This window comes from Mycteria americana, unplaced genomic scaffold (assembly GCF_035582795.1).
Source record: "Mycteria americana isolate JAX WOST 10 ecotype Jacksonville Zoo and Gardens unplaced genomic scaffold, USCA_MyAme_1.0 Scaffold_39, whole genome shotgun sequence".
In the NCBI taxonomy this organism is placed as follows: Eukaryota; Metazoa; Chordata; class Aves; order Ciconiiformes; family Ciconiidae; genus Mycteria; species Mycteria americana.
The window spans coordinates 1763142-1778189 of record NW_027445626.1 but is presented as its reverse complement, the minus strand read 5'-3'; the positions used below and the strand labels follow the sequence as shown (position 1 = coordinate 1778189).

The 15048-nt window shown below is 56.1% G+C and overlaps 1 protein-coding gene and 1 non-coding gene across 2 annotated transcripts in view; one reads left to right on the top strand and one right to left on the bottom strand.

The window, feature by feature from the left end:
* Positions 1-14540, top strand: part of LOC142403620 (scavenger receptor cysteine-rich type 1 protein M130-like) — a 45458-nt gene extending 30918 nt beyond the window's left edge. Inside the window, exons 5-8 of the mRNA XM_075489858.1 lie at positions 658-750; positions 832-1146; positions 1498-1812; positions 14368-14540. Coding sequence (XP_075345973.1) covers positions 658-750; positions 832-1146; positions 1498-1812; positions 14368-14540 — 896 coding nt within the window. The remainder of the gene's footprint in view (positions 1-657; positions 751-831; positions 1147-1497; positions 1813-14367) is intronic.
* TRNAA-CGC (transfer RNA alanine (anticodon CGC)) lies at positions 6344-6415 on the bottom strand. Its single transcript has one exon. It is a non-coding gene; the product is annotated as a tRNA-Ala (tRNA).
* Positions 14541-15048: the final 508 nt, after the last annotated feature.

The window sequence follows — 15048 nt, the reverse complement described above, 5'->3', positions numbered from 1 at the left end:
GACCGCTCTGCTGTGGGAGAGCTGAGGACTGGATGGAGGCAGGCACCTGCCCTCAGGGCAGCGTCTTGGGCCCCTGCGCCACTGCCAGGCCTGGGCTCCTGTGTTTTTCTCCTGTGGGATGAGCCCAGGACAGGGCTGCGGGGCTCTGCTCCATCCCTCTGGCTGCAGACAACCGCATGCCATCCCCACGGAGAGCCCTGCAGAGCCTCATCCCACCACCCAGGCAGGAGCTGCCTGGGTGCCCCCAGCAGCAGCAGAGCTGGGTCTGAGCTGGAGAGCAGGCACGGGCTTTGCCCTCTCCTCTTGTCAGCACAAGGCTCAGACTTGTCCTGTTTGGTTGGAAAATTCCCCCTTGCCCTCCTCCCTGAAGGGTGCCATGCTCCCCAGTGCTGCCGATGGCTGTGGCATCTCTGCTCTCCCCAGGCTCAGCCGGCTTTTCATCCCTGCGGCTGGTGGGTGGAGGGAGCCGGTGCGACGGGCGAGTGGAGATCTTGCAGCGCGGGACGTGGGGCAGAGTCCTGGATGACCAGTGGGACGTGCAGGAGGCCAACGTGGTGTGCCGGCAGCTGCAGTGCGGACAGGCAGAGGCAGCCTACAACCCCCCAAAGCCTGAGCGAGGGACGGGCCCCGTAGGGCTGCGAGGGGTCCGGTGCACAGGGAATGAGACCAAGCTGACCCTCTGCAACACCTCCCTGCCCGAGAGTGCACTGGCGGAAGGGGTTGCAGAGGACGTGGGAGTCATTTGCTGGGGTGAGCGGCAATGCATGGGCCCCCCAGATGATGGGTGGGCAACCAGCCCCTGGCAGCCACTGGGGTTTCTCCCCACTGCAGGGAGCCGGCGGGTCCGTCTGGTGAACGGGTCTGGGCGCTGCGCCGGGAGAGTGGAGATCTACTACCAGGGCAGCTGGGGGACCATCTGCGATGACGACTGGGACGTGGCTGATGCTGCTGTCGTTTGCCACCAGCTGGGCTGTGGAGGGGCGGTGGAGGCGGCCAGCTCTGCTCGGTTTGGGGAAGGCTCTGGGCAGATCTGGCTGGATGGCGTGACCTGCTCTGGGGACGAAGCTGCTCTCTGGGACTGCCCTGCCAGGCCCTGGGGGCAGCACGACTGCGGGCACAAAGAGGATGCGGGAGTCATCTGCTCAGGTCTGTGCTGGCAGCTGTGGTGGGAGACTGCTGCCGGGGATGCCAGGACGTGGGGAGGGCCAGGCATGGCCAAGGCTGTCCCTGGCTGCCACTGAGCCCCGGCATGAGCCTGTGGACACCCATGCACGGGTACCCTCAGTCCCTCTGGGGGTCCCTGGGGAGCTCAGCCATCCCCGAGTGTTAGCGGGAAGGGCAGGGGTGTCTGTGCATCAGGGACTTCTCTCTGCCCCCGGGTGCAAGGGGCACGTGCTGGCCCTGCCCCTGCCTGGCTGAGGGCCTGGGGAGTGCAGAGGTGTCCTGGCTCCCACAGCCCCACACCAGCCTCTTCCCCCTTCCTGCCTTTCCTCCCAGAGTTCCTGGCCCTCAGGCTGCAGAACAGCAATGGCTGCTCTGGGCGCCTGCAGGTTTTCTACAACGGGACGTGGGGGACCATTTGCTCCAACTTCGTGACTCTCAGCACGGTGTCGCTGGCATGCAAGGAGCTGGGCTGTGGGGACGGAGGATCCCTGGAAAGACGCCTGCCCTATGGCAAGGTGTCTGGCCCTGCGTGGCTGGATAATGTGCAGTGTGGGGAGAAAACCAGCTCCTTCTGGCAGTGTCCCTCCACTCCCTGGGATCCACAGTCATGTGAAGACCTGCGAGACGAGATCCACATCACCTGCGATGGTAACTCTGAGCCACTCGGGCACAGTGTCACCCCACCTCCTGCTCCCCTCTATGCACAGCCAAATGCAGAGAAAGAGCTTGGAGGGGATTTTCTTTTCCATGTCAGACCCTTCTGCTGCTGGTGGCACAAACGTGACCAAAGCCACACAAGTCCAGCAGCAGTTGTCACCCAGGTTGCCAGCAGCACCTGGGGGAGGCAGATGCATCTCCAGGGGAGGTCTCAGAAGGGATCAGCCAGGCTTCAGAAGAGCCTCCCCTCCACAGACACAGTACTGCTGCTCTGTGAACTAGGGAACTTTAGGGGCTGAGCAATCAGGGTCCCCCCAGTCCTGCGCGTGTCCCCTGAATGACCGGGCTTCAGTTGCTGCCATGACCAAGATGGTACAGGGAGGCACAAGCAGAGCTCAGCCTTTCTCTCTTCTGCACCATGCCATGCAGCAGCTCCTTCACTTCAGTGTTTCTTTCTTCAGGGGAACGCCCAGAAATGTCCCTGGAGCCATTGGCCCCATGCCCCAACTCCACGAGCTGCACAGGTATTGAGCTGCTCCTCTGTGTACCCTTCTTGTCTGGCAGGGCTCTGCCTGCTGTCTCAGTGCCATGGGAGGTCTTTGCCTTCTCCAGACAGGGAGAAGATTCGTGCCGTGGGAGGCGAGGGTGGGTGCTCGGGCAGAGTGGAGGTGTGGCACCGTGGCTCGTGGGGGACGGTGTGCGACGACTCCTGGGACATGCGGGATGCCGAGGTGGCGTGCAGGCAGCTGGGCTGTGGTCCTGCGGTGTCTGCCCTGAATGAGGCTGCATTTGGGATGGGGCAAGGCCCCATCTGGCTGGAGCAGGTGGAGTGCCGGGGGACAGAGCCATCCCTGCAGGACTGCTGGGCCCGGCCCGGGGATGGCGGTGCTTGCCGGCATAAGGAAGACGCTGCCGTGCGCTGCTCAGGTGAGCGGCAGGGCTGGGACCCCTTGCTGGAGCATTGGCAGGGAGCTGGGGAAGGTGTTTTGCCCCCTTGGTCCTGGCATGGCCCCTGACCTCCCAAGAGCAAGAGCGTTCCTGCAGAGTGCAGGAGCCTGGTGCCAGGCAGGGAGCAGCCTCGGTGGAACTGGGTGTCCTCTGGGCACTACCCATGGGGCTCTCCAGCCCCAGGGCTATTCCCTGGGCTGCCTATCCCAGTTGGGCTGCCTGCCACCCAGAGCAGAGGCCCTGGGCCCTATCCAGGCCTCGCTTTCTAGCACTACTGCAGGGGCAATTTGGCTGGGATGTGTGACGGACATCTACAGACACACAAGCGGTCTGTTGGGAAGGAGGCTCCCCGATACCTGCACACCCACCCTCTCAGCCAGCTCTCCTTTTCCTCCTCTGCAGCTCCACCCAGGACAGCAGCATCCCCAACCCGAGCAGGTAACTGGTCCTCTTGCCTGAGGCTGGGTATCCCTGGGGCCAGGCTGTGACCCACAGCTGGATGGAAGGGGCTCCTTGCTGAGCTGTGAAACTCCCAGGAGGAGGCACTGGGGTGGTGGTGGTGGTGGAGTTGGGGAGGGTTGGAATGTATTCAGCAGGGTGGAAGCTTGCCCATCAGTCCCCCCTGGGACCCTCTACCCCCTGCTGCCTTGTGTGATGGGAGTCAGGGCTGGTGCTGCCCCCTCCTCTCCCACGCCTGGTGCTGCCCCTTCCATGTTCTTGCCCATACAGGTCCCACTTGGGGCCGTTTGACCAACAGTGGGAGAATCTCTGTGCCCGTCATTATCTGCATCATCCTGGGGGCCCTCCTCTGCCTGCTCCTGGCCCTCCTGGCTGGGCAAGTGCTAAGGGCCAGGGCAGGACGCAGAGGTGGGTCCTTCCACAGCAGTCCCAGGGGGAGATGCCTCCTGCAAGGGCTGTGGGGTGTCAGTGAGGGGCACAGGCAGAGCTGGAGGGGATGAGACTGTGTGCTGCCACATGTTCCATGCACCGCCCCATTGACTGCCTGGCCATGGGGCACCAGCAGCAAGGGTTAGAGAGAGCCCAGAGGCATAGGGGGCTAGCACTGGGGCAAGGAGAGAAATGGCAGACTGGGGACGGCCAAGGCTGGCAGTGCTCTGGGTAGTGCTGGAAGGGGCTCTGGGGCAACAGAGATGACAGGAGGCGTGTGGGGCAGTAGGGTCCATCTCCGTGGTGTGAGACCCTCAGCCTGTCCCTCTGCCCAGCCCTGCCCACCCCATGGCAGGGCACGGGCCCTGCTGTACAGCCATGGGGCAGATAGGGAGCAGCTCCAGGTGGAGAGGAAACATGGGAGCTGCTGCAGGGTCAGACAAGGGGTGCATGTCCCAGGGGCCAGAGGACCATGAGCGCTGTCTCTGAAAGGATGATGCGAGGGTGATGCTGCCCCAGATGATCTCCACAGCAACGTTGCCCTCACTGGGGGTGTTGCAGCCATGCCTGGACAGTGCAGTGGGTCTGTGCTGTCAGACCAGTCCTGGGCTGGCCCAAGCAACAGGTCTGGGGAGCACAGTGGGATCCCATCACCCCTCTGCCTCTCCCTGGGCCAGCCCTGCCTCTGTCCCCAGGCTCCAGGAGAGCTCAGGAGCTCTTTCCCGAGGCCGTGTACGAGGAGATCGGTTACAGCCCAGTGTGGGAGAAGCAGGCGAAGTTTGGTCGCTCAGGTGGGTGTGGGTCCTCCCTGGATGCACATCAGCAGGACCCTTTCCCCTGTGCCCAACCCAGAGGTGATCCCTTGAAGCCCCCACACTGTGGTCCCTGCAGCGCTGGGGCCGTGTTGTCTGTGGGGGAGCATCCAGGGTGTGGGTCCAGGAGACGAGCTTTCTCCCCACCATCTTTGCCCGTCCCAGCTGCACAGCCCCCCTCTTCCTGCCCCTGCACCCCATGTGACACCTGAGGAGTGAGGGAAAGGGCTGTCCTAGGGCAGCTCTGGGAGCACCTTTGAGACAGTGTTTGTCCTGGGGGAGCTGGTTAAATTCCCCACCCTCCTCCTCATGCAGCCCCAGCTCTTTGGGTCCCCCTTCCCCAGCAGCGCTGACCATGAGACAGGTCAGTGGGGCTCACTCCATACCACCTGCTGTGCATCTCTCCAGGCTCCTATGCAGAGGAGTCCCTGAGCCAGCTGCAGCCCTACCCTGGGGACACCGAGGAGGAGGATGGTCTGAGATCAGCACCAGGTAATGGAGACAGGAAGGTGTTGGTCTCCCTGTAGACATGTGATGGACAGAGGTGTCACGGAGTGTCACCATCAGAGATGGGGAGGACATGGGGGTCTCCTGTGGTGCTGCCAACACCAGAGTCTCAACCCTGTGTTTCCATGTGCATCGTCCTGTCCTCTGCTCTGCAGGACATATCTTCTCACTGTCAGCACCTCCCCTCTCCTTTCAGTTGTTCTTGTTGTGCCTGGAGGCGACCCAGCAGATGGCTATGATGATGTCAAGGAGGTTCCTGACTTTGGGGAGGGTGCTGCTCCTGAGCAGGGAGCTTGGGAAATGCCCAGGGTGCCAGAGGAGGGAGCAGGCTCCAGGGATGCACTCGGAGGTGAGAGGGAAAGATAGCGCTGCTGGTTCCTGGGGTGCCATCCCTGGTGCCACCCCTGTCGCTATGGTCCTGACACCCAAACCTCCTGGGGAGAGGGAACCTGCTGCGGGAGTTTTCCTTGGAGGGACTGTGGGTGGGAGAAGGAGCCAAATGTGGTGAGGAGCAGGGAGGAAGGTGATGTACAGACCCCATGGGCCAACTGCACTGTCCTGCCTTGCTGCTTGCAGGGGGCAGCCTGCGCTCCCAGAGAAGTGCTGGGGTCCCTGGAGCTGAAGGAGACACCTTGTCCCTGTCCCTGGGTAGCATGGGCTATGATGATGCTGAAGAGGTGTCTGTGGCACATCCCCATGAGGACACAAAGGCTGTGACACCGCAGCTTGGTGCACAACAGTCCCTGAGCCCCAGGCCAGGAGAGCCCATCCCTGCTGTGCAGCTGGGTGCAGCCAGGAGGGAGGAGAGCTCTGTGCAGCTGGGAGAGCTGTGAGCACCAGGGAAACATCTCCCTTTACCACGGGCAGCAGAAACCGCCTGCAGTTTCCTCTATTTTTATTCCCGCTTTTACACTGTGCGTCCATATTGGTTCTTATTAAAAGTCTCTGAGGGCTTTGACCCAGAGCTGGGCCTGCCCAGGTGTTGGGTCACCTCCCTGAGGCTGATGAGGGGGAGCAGAGAACGATGACACAGTGGTAGGCAAGGGGCACATCTCAGGGACAGCAGGCTTGGGGTCAGGCTGTGGGGCTGCGAGAGCCCATGGTCCCTGGGGAATAATCCTGCTGCTCACCCCAAAACACCCCAGCCATCCCCAGGCGGGATCATGGCCCACGGATTATCTCCCGCAATGGTGAGGATGCAGCTCTGCTCCCCACTGCCCCAGCACAGGGTGCAGAGCCACTTTCTGGGACACACGGGCTGAGATTCCCTCTCCTCATGCTCTGCCAGGACCCCAGTCTCCATGGGCTTTTCCATGGGCTCCAGCCTGCACCTGCCTGAGGCTGGGGAGTCAGGGCAAAAGCAGCCCTGGAGATGCTGGGGATTGAACCCAGGACCGCCCACATGCGAAGCAGGCGCTCTGCCACTGAGCTACATCCCCTTGACACCTGCCAGCAGGAGAGACACTCTCCTCCCGTGTTGTGTCCTTGATGAGCACTGTCCTGTTGTCCCCTGTGTGCCCAGGGACCCTCAACGCCTCTGCAGGGCAATGGGGCAGAAGGAGGCTCTTGCTGCAGGTGCTGCTCCCACGCTCTGGCCCACTGCGGGATGGGTCGATGGAGAGGAGAAAACCCCTTCCCCTGAGCCTCCTCTGCCACCCAGGGCAACACCCCTCTGTGCCACATCTGTCCCCAACTCCACAGCAGGAGCAGTGCAACAGGGTGAGGGAAATGCCCTGCCTGGGGTGAAGTGCCCGCAGGCTCCGGTGGCATCCCAGGACATGCTGTGGAGGGGACGTGGTGGCAGAAATCTTATACCCGCTCCTCCAGGCTCCAGGCCTCCCCCTGCAGCCCTCTGTTCCCCAGCATCCCTGGAGGTGACTTGAAGAGCAGGCTTCCATCTCCATGGGGCTGGGCATGTGGGTTGGGCTCAGGGACCTTCCCATTCCTTCAGCACTGATGACTGTCCTGGCAGCAAAGCAGTGCCCTGGGACAGCCCTGGCTGGGGTCTCTGTGGCAGGGTGGGTGAGTGTGTTCAGCTGGTAACTCAAAGGCTGATGCTTTGACCACATGCAGGGATGGTGTCCTCATGGTGGCACAGCTTTGACAATTGTGTTGCCCAATTCCATACCATAGATTTTTTCTCTGCTGAGCCCCTGCCTGGCAGAGAGGGTTTGGGGGAATCAAAAGCAGACCACAGTGCCTGTGAATTTCTGGAGTGGTTGAGTGGAGTTAAGGGGATGGACTGCTCACATCTTCTGCTTTGAACACATGACCCCAAAACCCATCCTCAGCAATGACTCTCCCGTTCTTGCTCAACAAAGGCCTAGAAGGACTCTTCTGGAGCAGTGATTATCCTGCAGGCACTACCTCTGCGGCCAAGCATGTTCAAGCTCGTGCTCAAAGCTGACAAGACAGTAACTGTGCTTGGAAACACAGTCTCTCCCTCTCACCACCTCTCACATGCGCTCAGTCACAACAAAAGCCGAACTTTTCTGCACGTGCATCCCTAAGGAGCCAGCTACTACGCAGCAGAACTGCACAGGGTTAGAACATGCACGTTGCTGTGCGACTGTAGTCCAGTATGTGCCATTCCTTGCCCTGACTGGGGAGAGGCTGAGGCTGGAGACAGAGGGAGATGTGCTGGGTCACAGCTGTCACTGTGTTCCTGAGGGGCGAGCAGGGCTCTGTAGCAGCAAGAGGTTGCAAGAGGGGAGCCCAGCAGCTTGTTGGAGCTCATGAGCAGGTCTTTCTTCCTCTGTGCAGGGACTGATGGCTGTGAGGGGCTGCAGCTGGTCTAGCCAGTGCAGTCTGGTGGGTGAGTCTATTTGGGCACGGCTTTGCCAGCTGTCCTTGGCACATCAGAGGTCTTGCTGTGACAGACCTCTGGAGGGAGGGTGCTGCCATTCAGGCCTCAGCTCAGGGAGTGCCTCTCCTTGGGACTGGGGGGACAGTGGCCTCCCCCATGGGCAGTATGCTCTGGTCTGCAAGCTGTGGTCCAGGTGCACGATGTGTGTGAGGATGGGAGCAGTCTGTGCACCATCAAGAATGACAAGGAGGAGAGAGACAAGGTCTTTGCAGAGACCCCACAAAGGAAAGGTGCCAATTGCTGTGGAGCATGGAAGGAGGGACAGATGGAGAGCACCCCAAAGAAGCACTGAATGGAGAGTCCTGTTGAGGGGAAGGCTGGGGACTTTTGTAGCAAGAGGAAGGCTCCTTCTAACCTGCAGATCTGCAGCTACAGTGCAGGGGCAGTGCTCTGGCAAGAGGAGAAGGAGCAAGGAGGACAGGGTAGGCTGGAAGAAGCAGGCAGGCTCTGCAAAAAACTGAGCAAGGATACCACTGTATCAGCCCAGGGTTGAACCAAGGACCTTTAGATGTTCAGTCTAATGCTCTGCCAGCTGCGGTACTTCAGCCCTGCCCCAGCAGCCCTTGTCCCAATTCCATCCCTGCCAGGCCACAGGCTGACACACATGAGGAGCATTCCTTGGGGAGGGTCTCAGGGAAGAGCTGTTCCTGGCCCTGGGCAGAGGGACCTGTCCTCTCCCTGCCTCCATGGCCAGGTGGGCTCCAGATTTGGGTGGAGGCCAGCTTACACTAGGCATGCCAAAATGTGTGTGGGACTTCAGTCCAAACGTGACAGTGGCAAAGCAGGTGGGCAGGCCAGGCACGTGTAACTGCAAAGGCTGAGGGTGGAAGAAGTGTGGGGCTCTTGGAAGACCTTATCTCCTTCCCCATGGAAGGCCTCCTCCCCACCCTTTTTTCCCCAGCTCAGCTTCACTCCTTTATTCCCAACTCTTCTACCTCCTCCCCTCTGAGCAGCACTAGGCCATGGGGAATGGGGGTTGTGGTCAGTCCAGAACACTTCCTGCCTGCTGCTCCTTCCTTCTCACACTTTTCCCATGGGGTCCCTCCTACAGGCTACAGTCCTTCAAGATGAAGCTGCTCCACTCTGGGCTCTCCACAGGCCACAGTTCTTTCAGGAATTACCCAAATTCTCCAGCATTGCGTCCTCCATGGACTGCAGGGCTTACATTGTCCACCATGGTCTTCTCCATGGGCTGCAGGAAAATACCTGCTGTGCTGTGGTATTCTGCTTGGGCTGCAGGGGAATATCTGCTCTGGTGCCTGGACCACCGACAGGGTGGTTCTCCTCCTTCTTCACTGACCATGGTGTTTGCAGGGCTGTTTCTCACACTTTTTTTCCCCCCCTAACTCCTATCCCAGTCTGGCAGTTTTTCCCCTTCTTAAATACATTTTCACACCAGTTCCACCAGCTTTGTTGCTGGGCTCAGTTTTGGCCAGCGGTGGGTCTATTTTGGAGCTGTCTGGACCCAGCCCTGTCTGGCATGGAGGCAGCCCTTGGTCTTCTCTCACAGAGGTCACACATGCAGCCTCCTTCCTACCAAAACCTGGACATGGACACCAGTGCACTGTGTAAAACTTTGCCTTGCTAAATGACGTCCCCTGGTCCTCCCTCATCAAGAGATCCAGCCTAGTTGCTGGGGAGGAAGAGAGAGCAAGAGAGAAGGCCTTGATGCTGTGAAAGTACTCCTCCGCAAATAGCTACAACACTGGTATATTATAAACACTGCGTTGGTCGCAAATCCCAAACATGGCACCATACGGGCTGCTATGCAGAAAATTAACTCCGTCCCAACCAAAACCAGTACAATGTACCTGGAAATATTTCCCAGGATTAGCTGCTCTATCACCTTCCCAGGGCACGAGGAGAGGCTGACTCGTCTCTTGTTCCCCAGGTCCTCCTTCTTGCCCTTCTTGAAAATAGCAGTGACATTTGATTTCTTCCAGTCTTCGGGCACATCCCCATCTCAATGCTCGGTAAAAGATTCTTGGGAGTGTCCTCGCAATGACATCTGCCAGCTCCCTCAGCACTCATGGGTGCATCCCATCAGGGCCCGTGGGCTTCTGTATGTCCAGTTTGTGCAAGAATTCCCTGACCTGATCCTCTTCCAGCAGGGCTATGTCTGCCTGGCTCCAGACTTGCCCCCTTCATCTCTGGCACCTGGTATTCCTGAAGGCTGGTCTTGGTAGTAAAAGAGGAGGTGAAGAAGGCATTCAGTACCTCAGCCTCTTCCAAAAGAAGGAAGAGGCAACAGGAGGCAGCAGGAGAAGGAGGAGGCAAGAGGAGGACAAGGATGCAACAGAAGCAACAGGATTAAAAAGAGGAGGAGGCAAGAGGAGGCCACAAGCAAAGGAGGAGGAGGAGGAGTCAACAGGAAGAGGAGGCAATGGGACACAAATGGAGAATAAGGCAATAAGAGGTAAGAGTGGGCAAAAGGAGGCAAGAGGAGGGAAAAGGAGATGGACATAACAGGACATAAAGGACACAAAAGGAGGAAAGAGGAGGAGGAGGAAGACGCAACAGGAGGCCAACGGAGTTAAGAGGAGGAGGTGGAAGCAAAAGGATGCAAGAGGCGGGCACTTGAGGCAAAAAGAGGAGGAGGAAAAAGAGAAGGTCCCCAGATGCAACAGGAGGAGGAAAAGGAAACAGAAGGCAACAGGAGGAAGAGGAGGTGGCAAGAGGACAAAAGAGGAGGGAAAAGCAGGAGGAGAAGGAGATGGAGAGAAGAGGAGAAGACAAGAGGAGGAGGAGGAAGAGGCAAGAGGAGGCACCAGGAGCAGGAGAAGAGGAGGCAACAAATGGAAACAGGAGGCAAGAGGAGGAAGAGGAGGCAACAGAAGGCAAAAGGAGCGGAAGGAGGCAATAGGAAGAGGAGAAGGCAGGGAAGGAGGAGGCAACAGGTGGTAACAGGAGGACACAGGAGGAGGAGGCAACAAAAGGAGAAGGCAAGTAGAGGCAAGAGAAGGAAGCAAGAAGAGGAGGAAAAGAAGGAGGAAGCAACAGGAGGCAAAAGTAGGAGGAATAACGAAGGTAATAGGCAAAGGAGGAAGAAGAGGAGGAGGAGGAGGAGAATTAGGAAAGGTCAAAGCAGGTGGCAAGAGGAGACAACAGGATGAGGAGGAGAATGTGGAGGAGAAGGAGGAGGAGGAGGAGAGGAGGAGGCAACAATGAGCAACAGGAGGTAAGAGCAAGAGGAGGAAAAGGAGTCTGCTGGAGGCAACAGGATGCACCATCAGGAGAAAGAGAGGGAGGTAAAAGGAGGCAGAGCAGGGAAGAGGAGGAGGAAGAAGGGGAGGAAAGAGGAGGCAAGAGGAAGCAAGACGAAAAGGATGATGAGGAGGAAAAGGCAAGAAGAGGAGAAGGAGGAGGCAGCAGGAGGCAAGAGGTTGGTGGGGCAACAGGAGGCCACAAGAGGAGGAAGAGAAGGAGGAGTGTTTCCGTGAAAAGCCGAAATCAGAACTCAATAGTCGGGATGACTATTAAGCAGGTATTCTTTATTGCAGCGCTGGGCAGCACGGGGGATCGCTCCGCCACAAGTGCTCCGCCAAACAAGCAAGATCACAGAGGTTATATGTTGCAAAATATACATATTCATAAGATTAATTTATATAAACATGAGATTTCTTGGAACTCATTAATATATGTAAATGTCCCTGACGCATGCGTACTTAAGTCCTTAGGTGGTCGTTAGGGATCCTCTGGTGGTTGTTGGAGGAAGTCAGTAGTCTTCATCACTCTGACCGCTGACTGAACTTTGTCTTTACGCATGCTCAGTCCATCTTTGTCTTGCTCATACTTTCCTTGCATATCCAAAATCAGGTGGTTCTTGTGTAGTTTCTCCTTATCAGCCCTTTCCAGGGACACAGGGCCTGAAGAATTCCTTTTATCTATCTTCATTACAACTATCTCAGCTAACCAAGGATTTAACACAGGCAAAGCATTCTTACTCTAATGATTAGGTCAAATAAAGAAAGCTCGTTAGCAATTCTGCTATCTAAGTTTACTGGCAAGCTAGGCCAAATTATCTGCGAAAGGGAGACTAAAAGAAAACATTGAGCAACCAAGATATTTACAGCATTTCTTTTTGTCTTTGGGATTTTATCTCTTTTCAGGAGGAAAAAAGAGGCAAGAGGAGGCAACAGTAAGAGAAGGAAGCGTAAGAGGAGGAAGGTGAAAAGGAAGAGGAGAAGAGAAGGAGGAGGAGGAGGAGGAGGAGGAAGAAAAGGAGGAGGAAGAGGAGGAGAGGAGGAGGAGGAGGAGAAGGAGCAGGAGGCAACAGGAGGCATGAGGAGCCAAAAGGAGAAAGAGGCCTAGGATGCAACATTGGGGCAACAAAAGGCAACAGGAACAGGATGCAGAAAAGAAGGCAAGAGAAGGCAAGGGAAGGCAACAGAAGGAGGAAGAGGAGGCAACAGGGGGTTGAGGAGGAGGAGGAGCAGGAGGAAGCAACAGGAAGTACCAGAAGGAGGAGACAATATGAGGCAAGGGGAGGAGGAGGAGGCAACAGGAGGCAATAATCCTGAGCTCCCTTGCCTCCTGAGCTCCATTTTTTTCCCTCTTGCCTCCTCTTCCTTTTTCCTCCTACTGTTGCACCCTGTTGCTTCCTCCTCTTCTTGCCTCCTCTTTCCTCTTATTGTCTCCTGGTGCCTCCTCCTACACCTCCTCCAGATTTCTGCTCTTGCCTCCTCTTGCCTCCTACCTCACCTCCTCCTCCTCCTCCACGTGCCTTCTCACTAACCCAGGATCTGTCCGTTGGCCACCTTTGGTTCAAAAAGAAACTACTCCTCTATTCCTACACCTCCCCCTCCTCAAAAAAGTAGGGTAAATATATATGGAGCATAGATGACTTAAGGACAGTATTGTAATCTTCACCTGATAACAAGGAGAAGAGAGGGTACAACTAATTCCAAAATATCCTTGAGAGCTTCTTCATTTTTCCTTCTCTCCAAAGCTCAGCCTGCGTACAGCTTGAAAGGACTACCTCAAACCTCTGCAACCCAAATCCCTCCAACCTTTTCTCAGCGAAGGTCTTTTAGCCTTTTAGCACTTCTGCCCGGCACTTCAGCACACTGCCCAGTCTCTGGTTTTTAGCTGGGTGAAGTCAAGCCACTCCCTTGCAACGCCTTCCCTACAAAAGCCTTCTCTTCATGCTGATCCCACTTGTATCACCTCAGGCTATGTACGCCTCCATCCTCCTTCTGCAGAGCTCCATTGGATGGGCAGTTTTCTTCTTTCTTTCATGCTCACTCACCTTCACAACTTTTTTGTATTGTATGCATAGCAAATATCGTCTGAAGCAACACATCAATGCCCCACAGCTTCACCCATTTCCCATTGCAGGCTGAGATATTTCTCCTCTTTGAGCAGACATTGTGCAAAGCTGCTCCACAGATGGAAACACACTTCAGTGCTGCATATTCATTTGGGCTAAGAAAGACATTAAAATATATTCTGAGCTAGTTTTTCAAAGACACAGTTTCCACGTGGCAAAGCAGATTCAATACATAAATGCCGCGAGCCAAGAGAGAGGGGAAACTAGGGGAAGCTGTATTGTCTAGACTCACAACTTCTCTGTCAGTGAAGTCCCACAGCCTGGGGGAGGTTTTCAGTAGTTGGCCCTATGGGTAGATTTGTTCCTTGGGCCTCTTGGCTCGAGCCTGCTGCATTCACTTTCCCAGCAAAGGGAAAAGTTCCAGTTCAGGTATGAAGCTTTTGCCCATGCTGCCTGGAGAGCCAGGACACTTGTGTCACACACCAGCCAGTGTCAGAGTGAAGCTGGAGGAAGTGTGAATTGGAATGACTTGGGCTCAAATGACAACTGAAATGCTGAGCTGTCAGGACCACATTGGCTGCAGTTAGATGTAGGTTACCTGACACCCCTGTGACTTCAGAGGAACTCTAGTTGGCAGAGTTCCTCACAGCCCTCACTGGGGGCAAGGTGTCAGGGAGAGGGGAGCACGTTTCCGTTTCCCACATCCCAGAACAGTGCCCAAACCATCCTCCCCTTGGCCTCTGGCATCTCATTTCTTGAGATGCACATTGGCTGGGGCTTCTGGCAGTAAACCTTCAACAATCCTTCAGGTGCTTGGGTGATTTCCCTAAGACGATCAGTATCTAAAAAAGAAGAAAAAGCAACACAAAGCAACCTACAAACAACCCGCCAACATGAATCTGCCTAAATTTCAATAGCTGCAACATAGCAGTTTGCATCTGTGATAGCCACTCTGGGCAATGCCAGTTCAATCAGTAGTTGCAATGTAAGCCATCATACCCCATCCTCAAGGACAACTCTAAAGCAGTTCAGATGAAGGGTGGTCTTTCAAAAGTCACTGGTTGCATCCCCAGCTGGCATGGACACTGCTGATTCCCCACTCCACAGTGGCAGAGCTTGGATGCCTTCTCGGGACACACTTCTTGCCAGGAAGCCACAGCCATGGGGGTATCTCACCTGGTTCTTACTGGCACGTCACTCAGCATCCATTTTGGTGCACATCTTTCTTTTCTGTGTCTACTCTGTCCACACATCAGATTCACAGAAAGACAAACACTTCATAAAAGTTTGTCATAAAGCCCTTCTTACAGGAAGGAAGTCTCCCCATCAGATCTGGAGGGAGCCAGGAAGATTGCCATCAGCACTAGGAAGATCCACAAAGCTCAAGGCCTTTTCTGAAGTGCAGCAAATTTTTGCAACCACGATTTGAGCCTGGAAGTGGGAAGGAGTTGATGTGTGCGGGTGGAGGAGGAATTAGTGTGTTGTGGGAGTATGTCAGGGCCCTTGCACAAATCAAGCATGATGGAAACATTTCCATCTTGTGCACATGCATCTGCTGAGGAAATGGGGAAAGCCCACTGCTGGGGCTGGATGGGCTCAGTCATGCCCCATGAGCTGACCTTGCTCTCTTTTGCAAGAAAGAAGAAAATAGGAGGACTTAGTTTGCAATATCTAAGTCAGCCAGTGGGAAACAAATAAGTAATGACGTTGTTGGACGGCGGGTCAGATTATGAGAAGGAAAGAACGGGGAAGTACTGATTTCTATGTTTAAAAAATGGGGAAACTGAGACCCAGCTTGTGTATGTTTCTTCTGCAGAAAGATCTACTTTTTTTTCCGAGGGGCTGACCCTATCAGACTAGCTTTCACAGTTCCCGTCTGCTAGAAAGGCCAGAGAACACGAGGGATGGGATTCATCTACTCGCATTTAGACATGCCC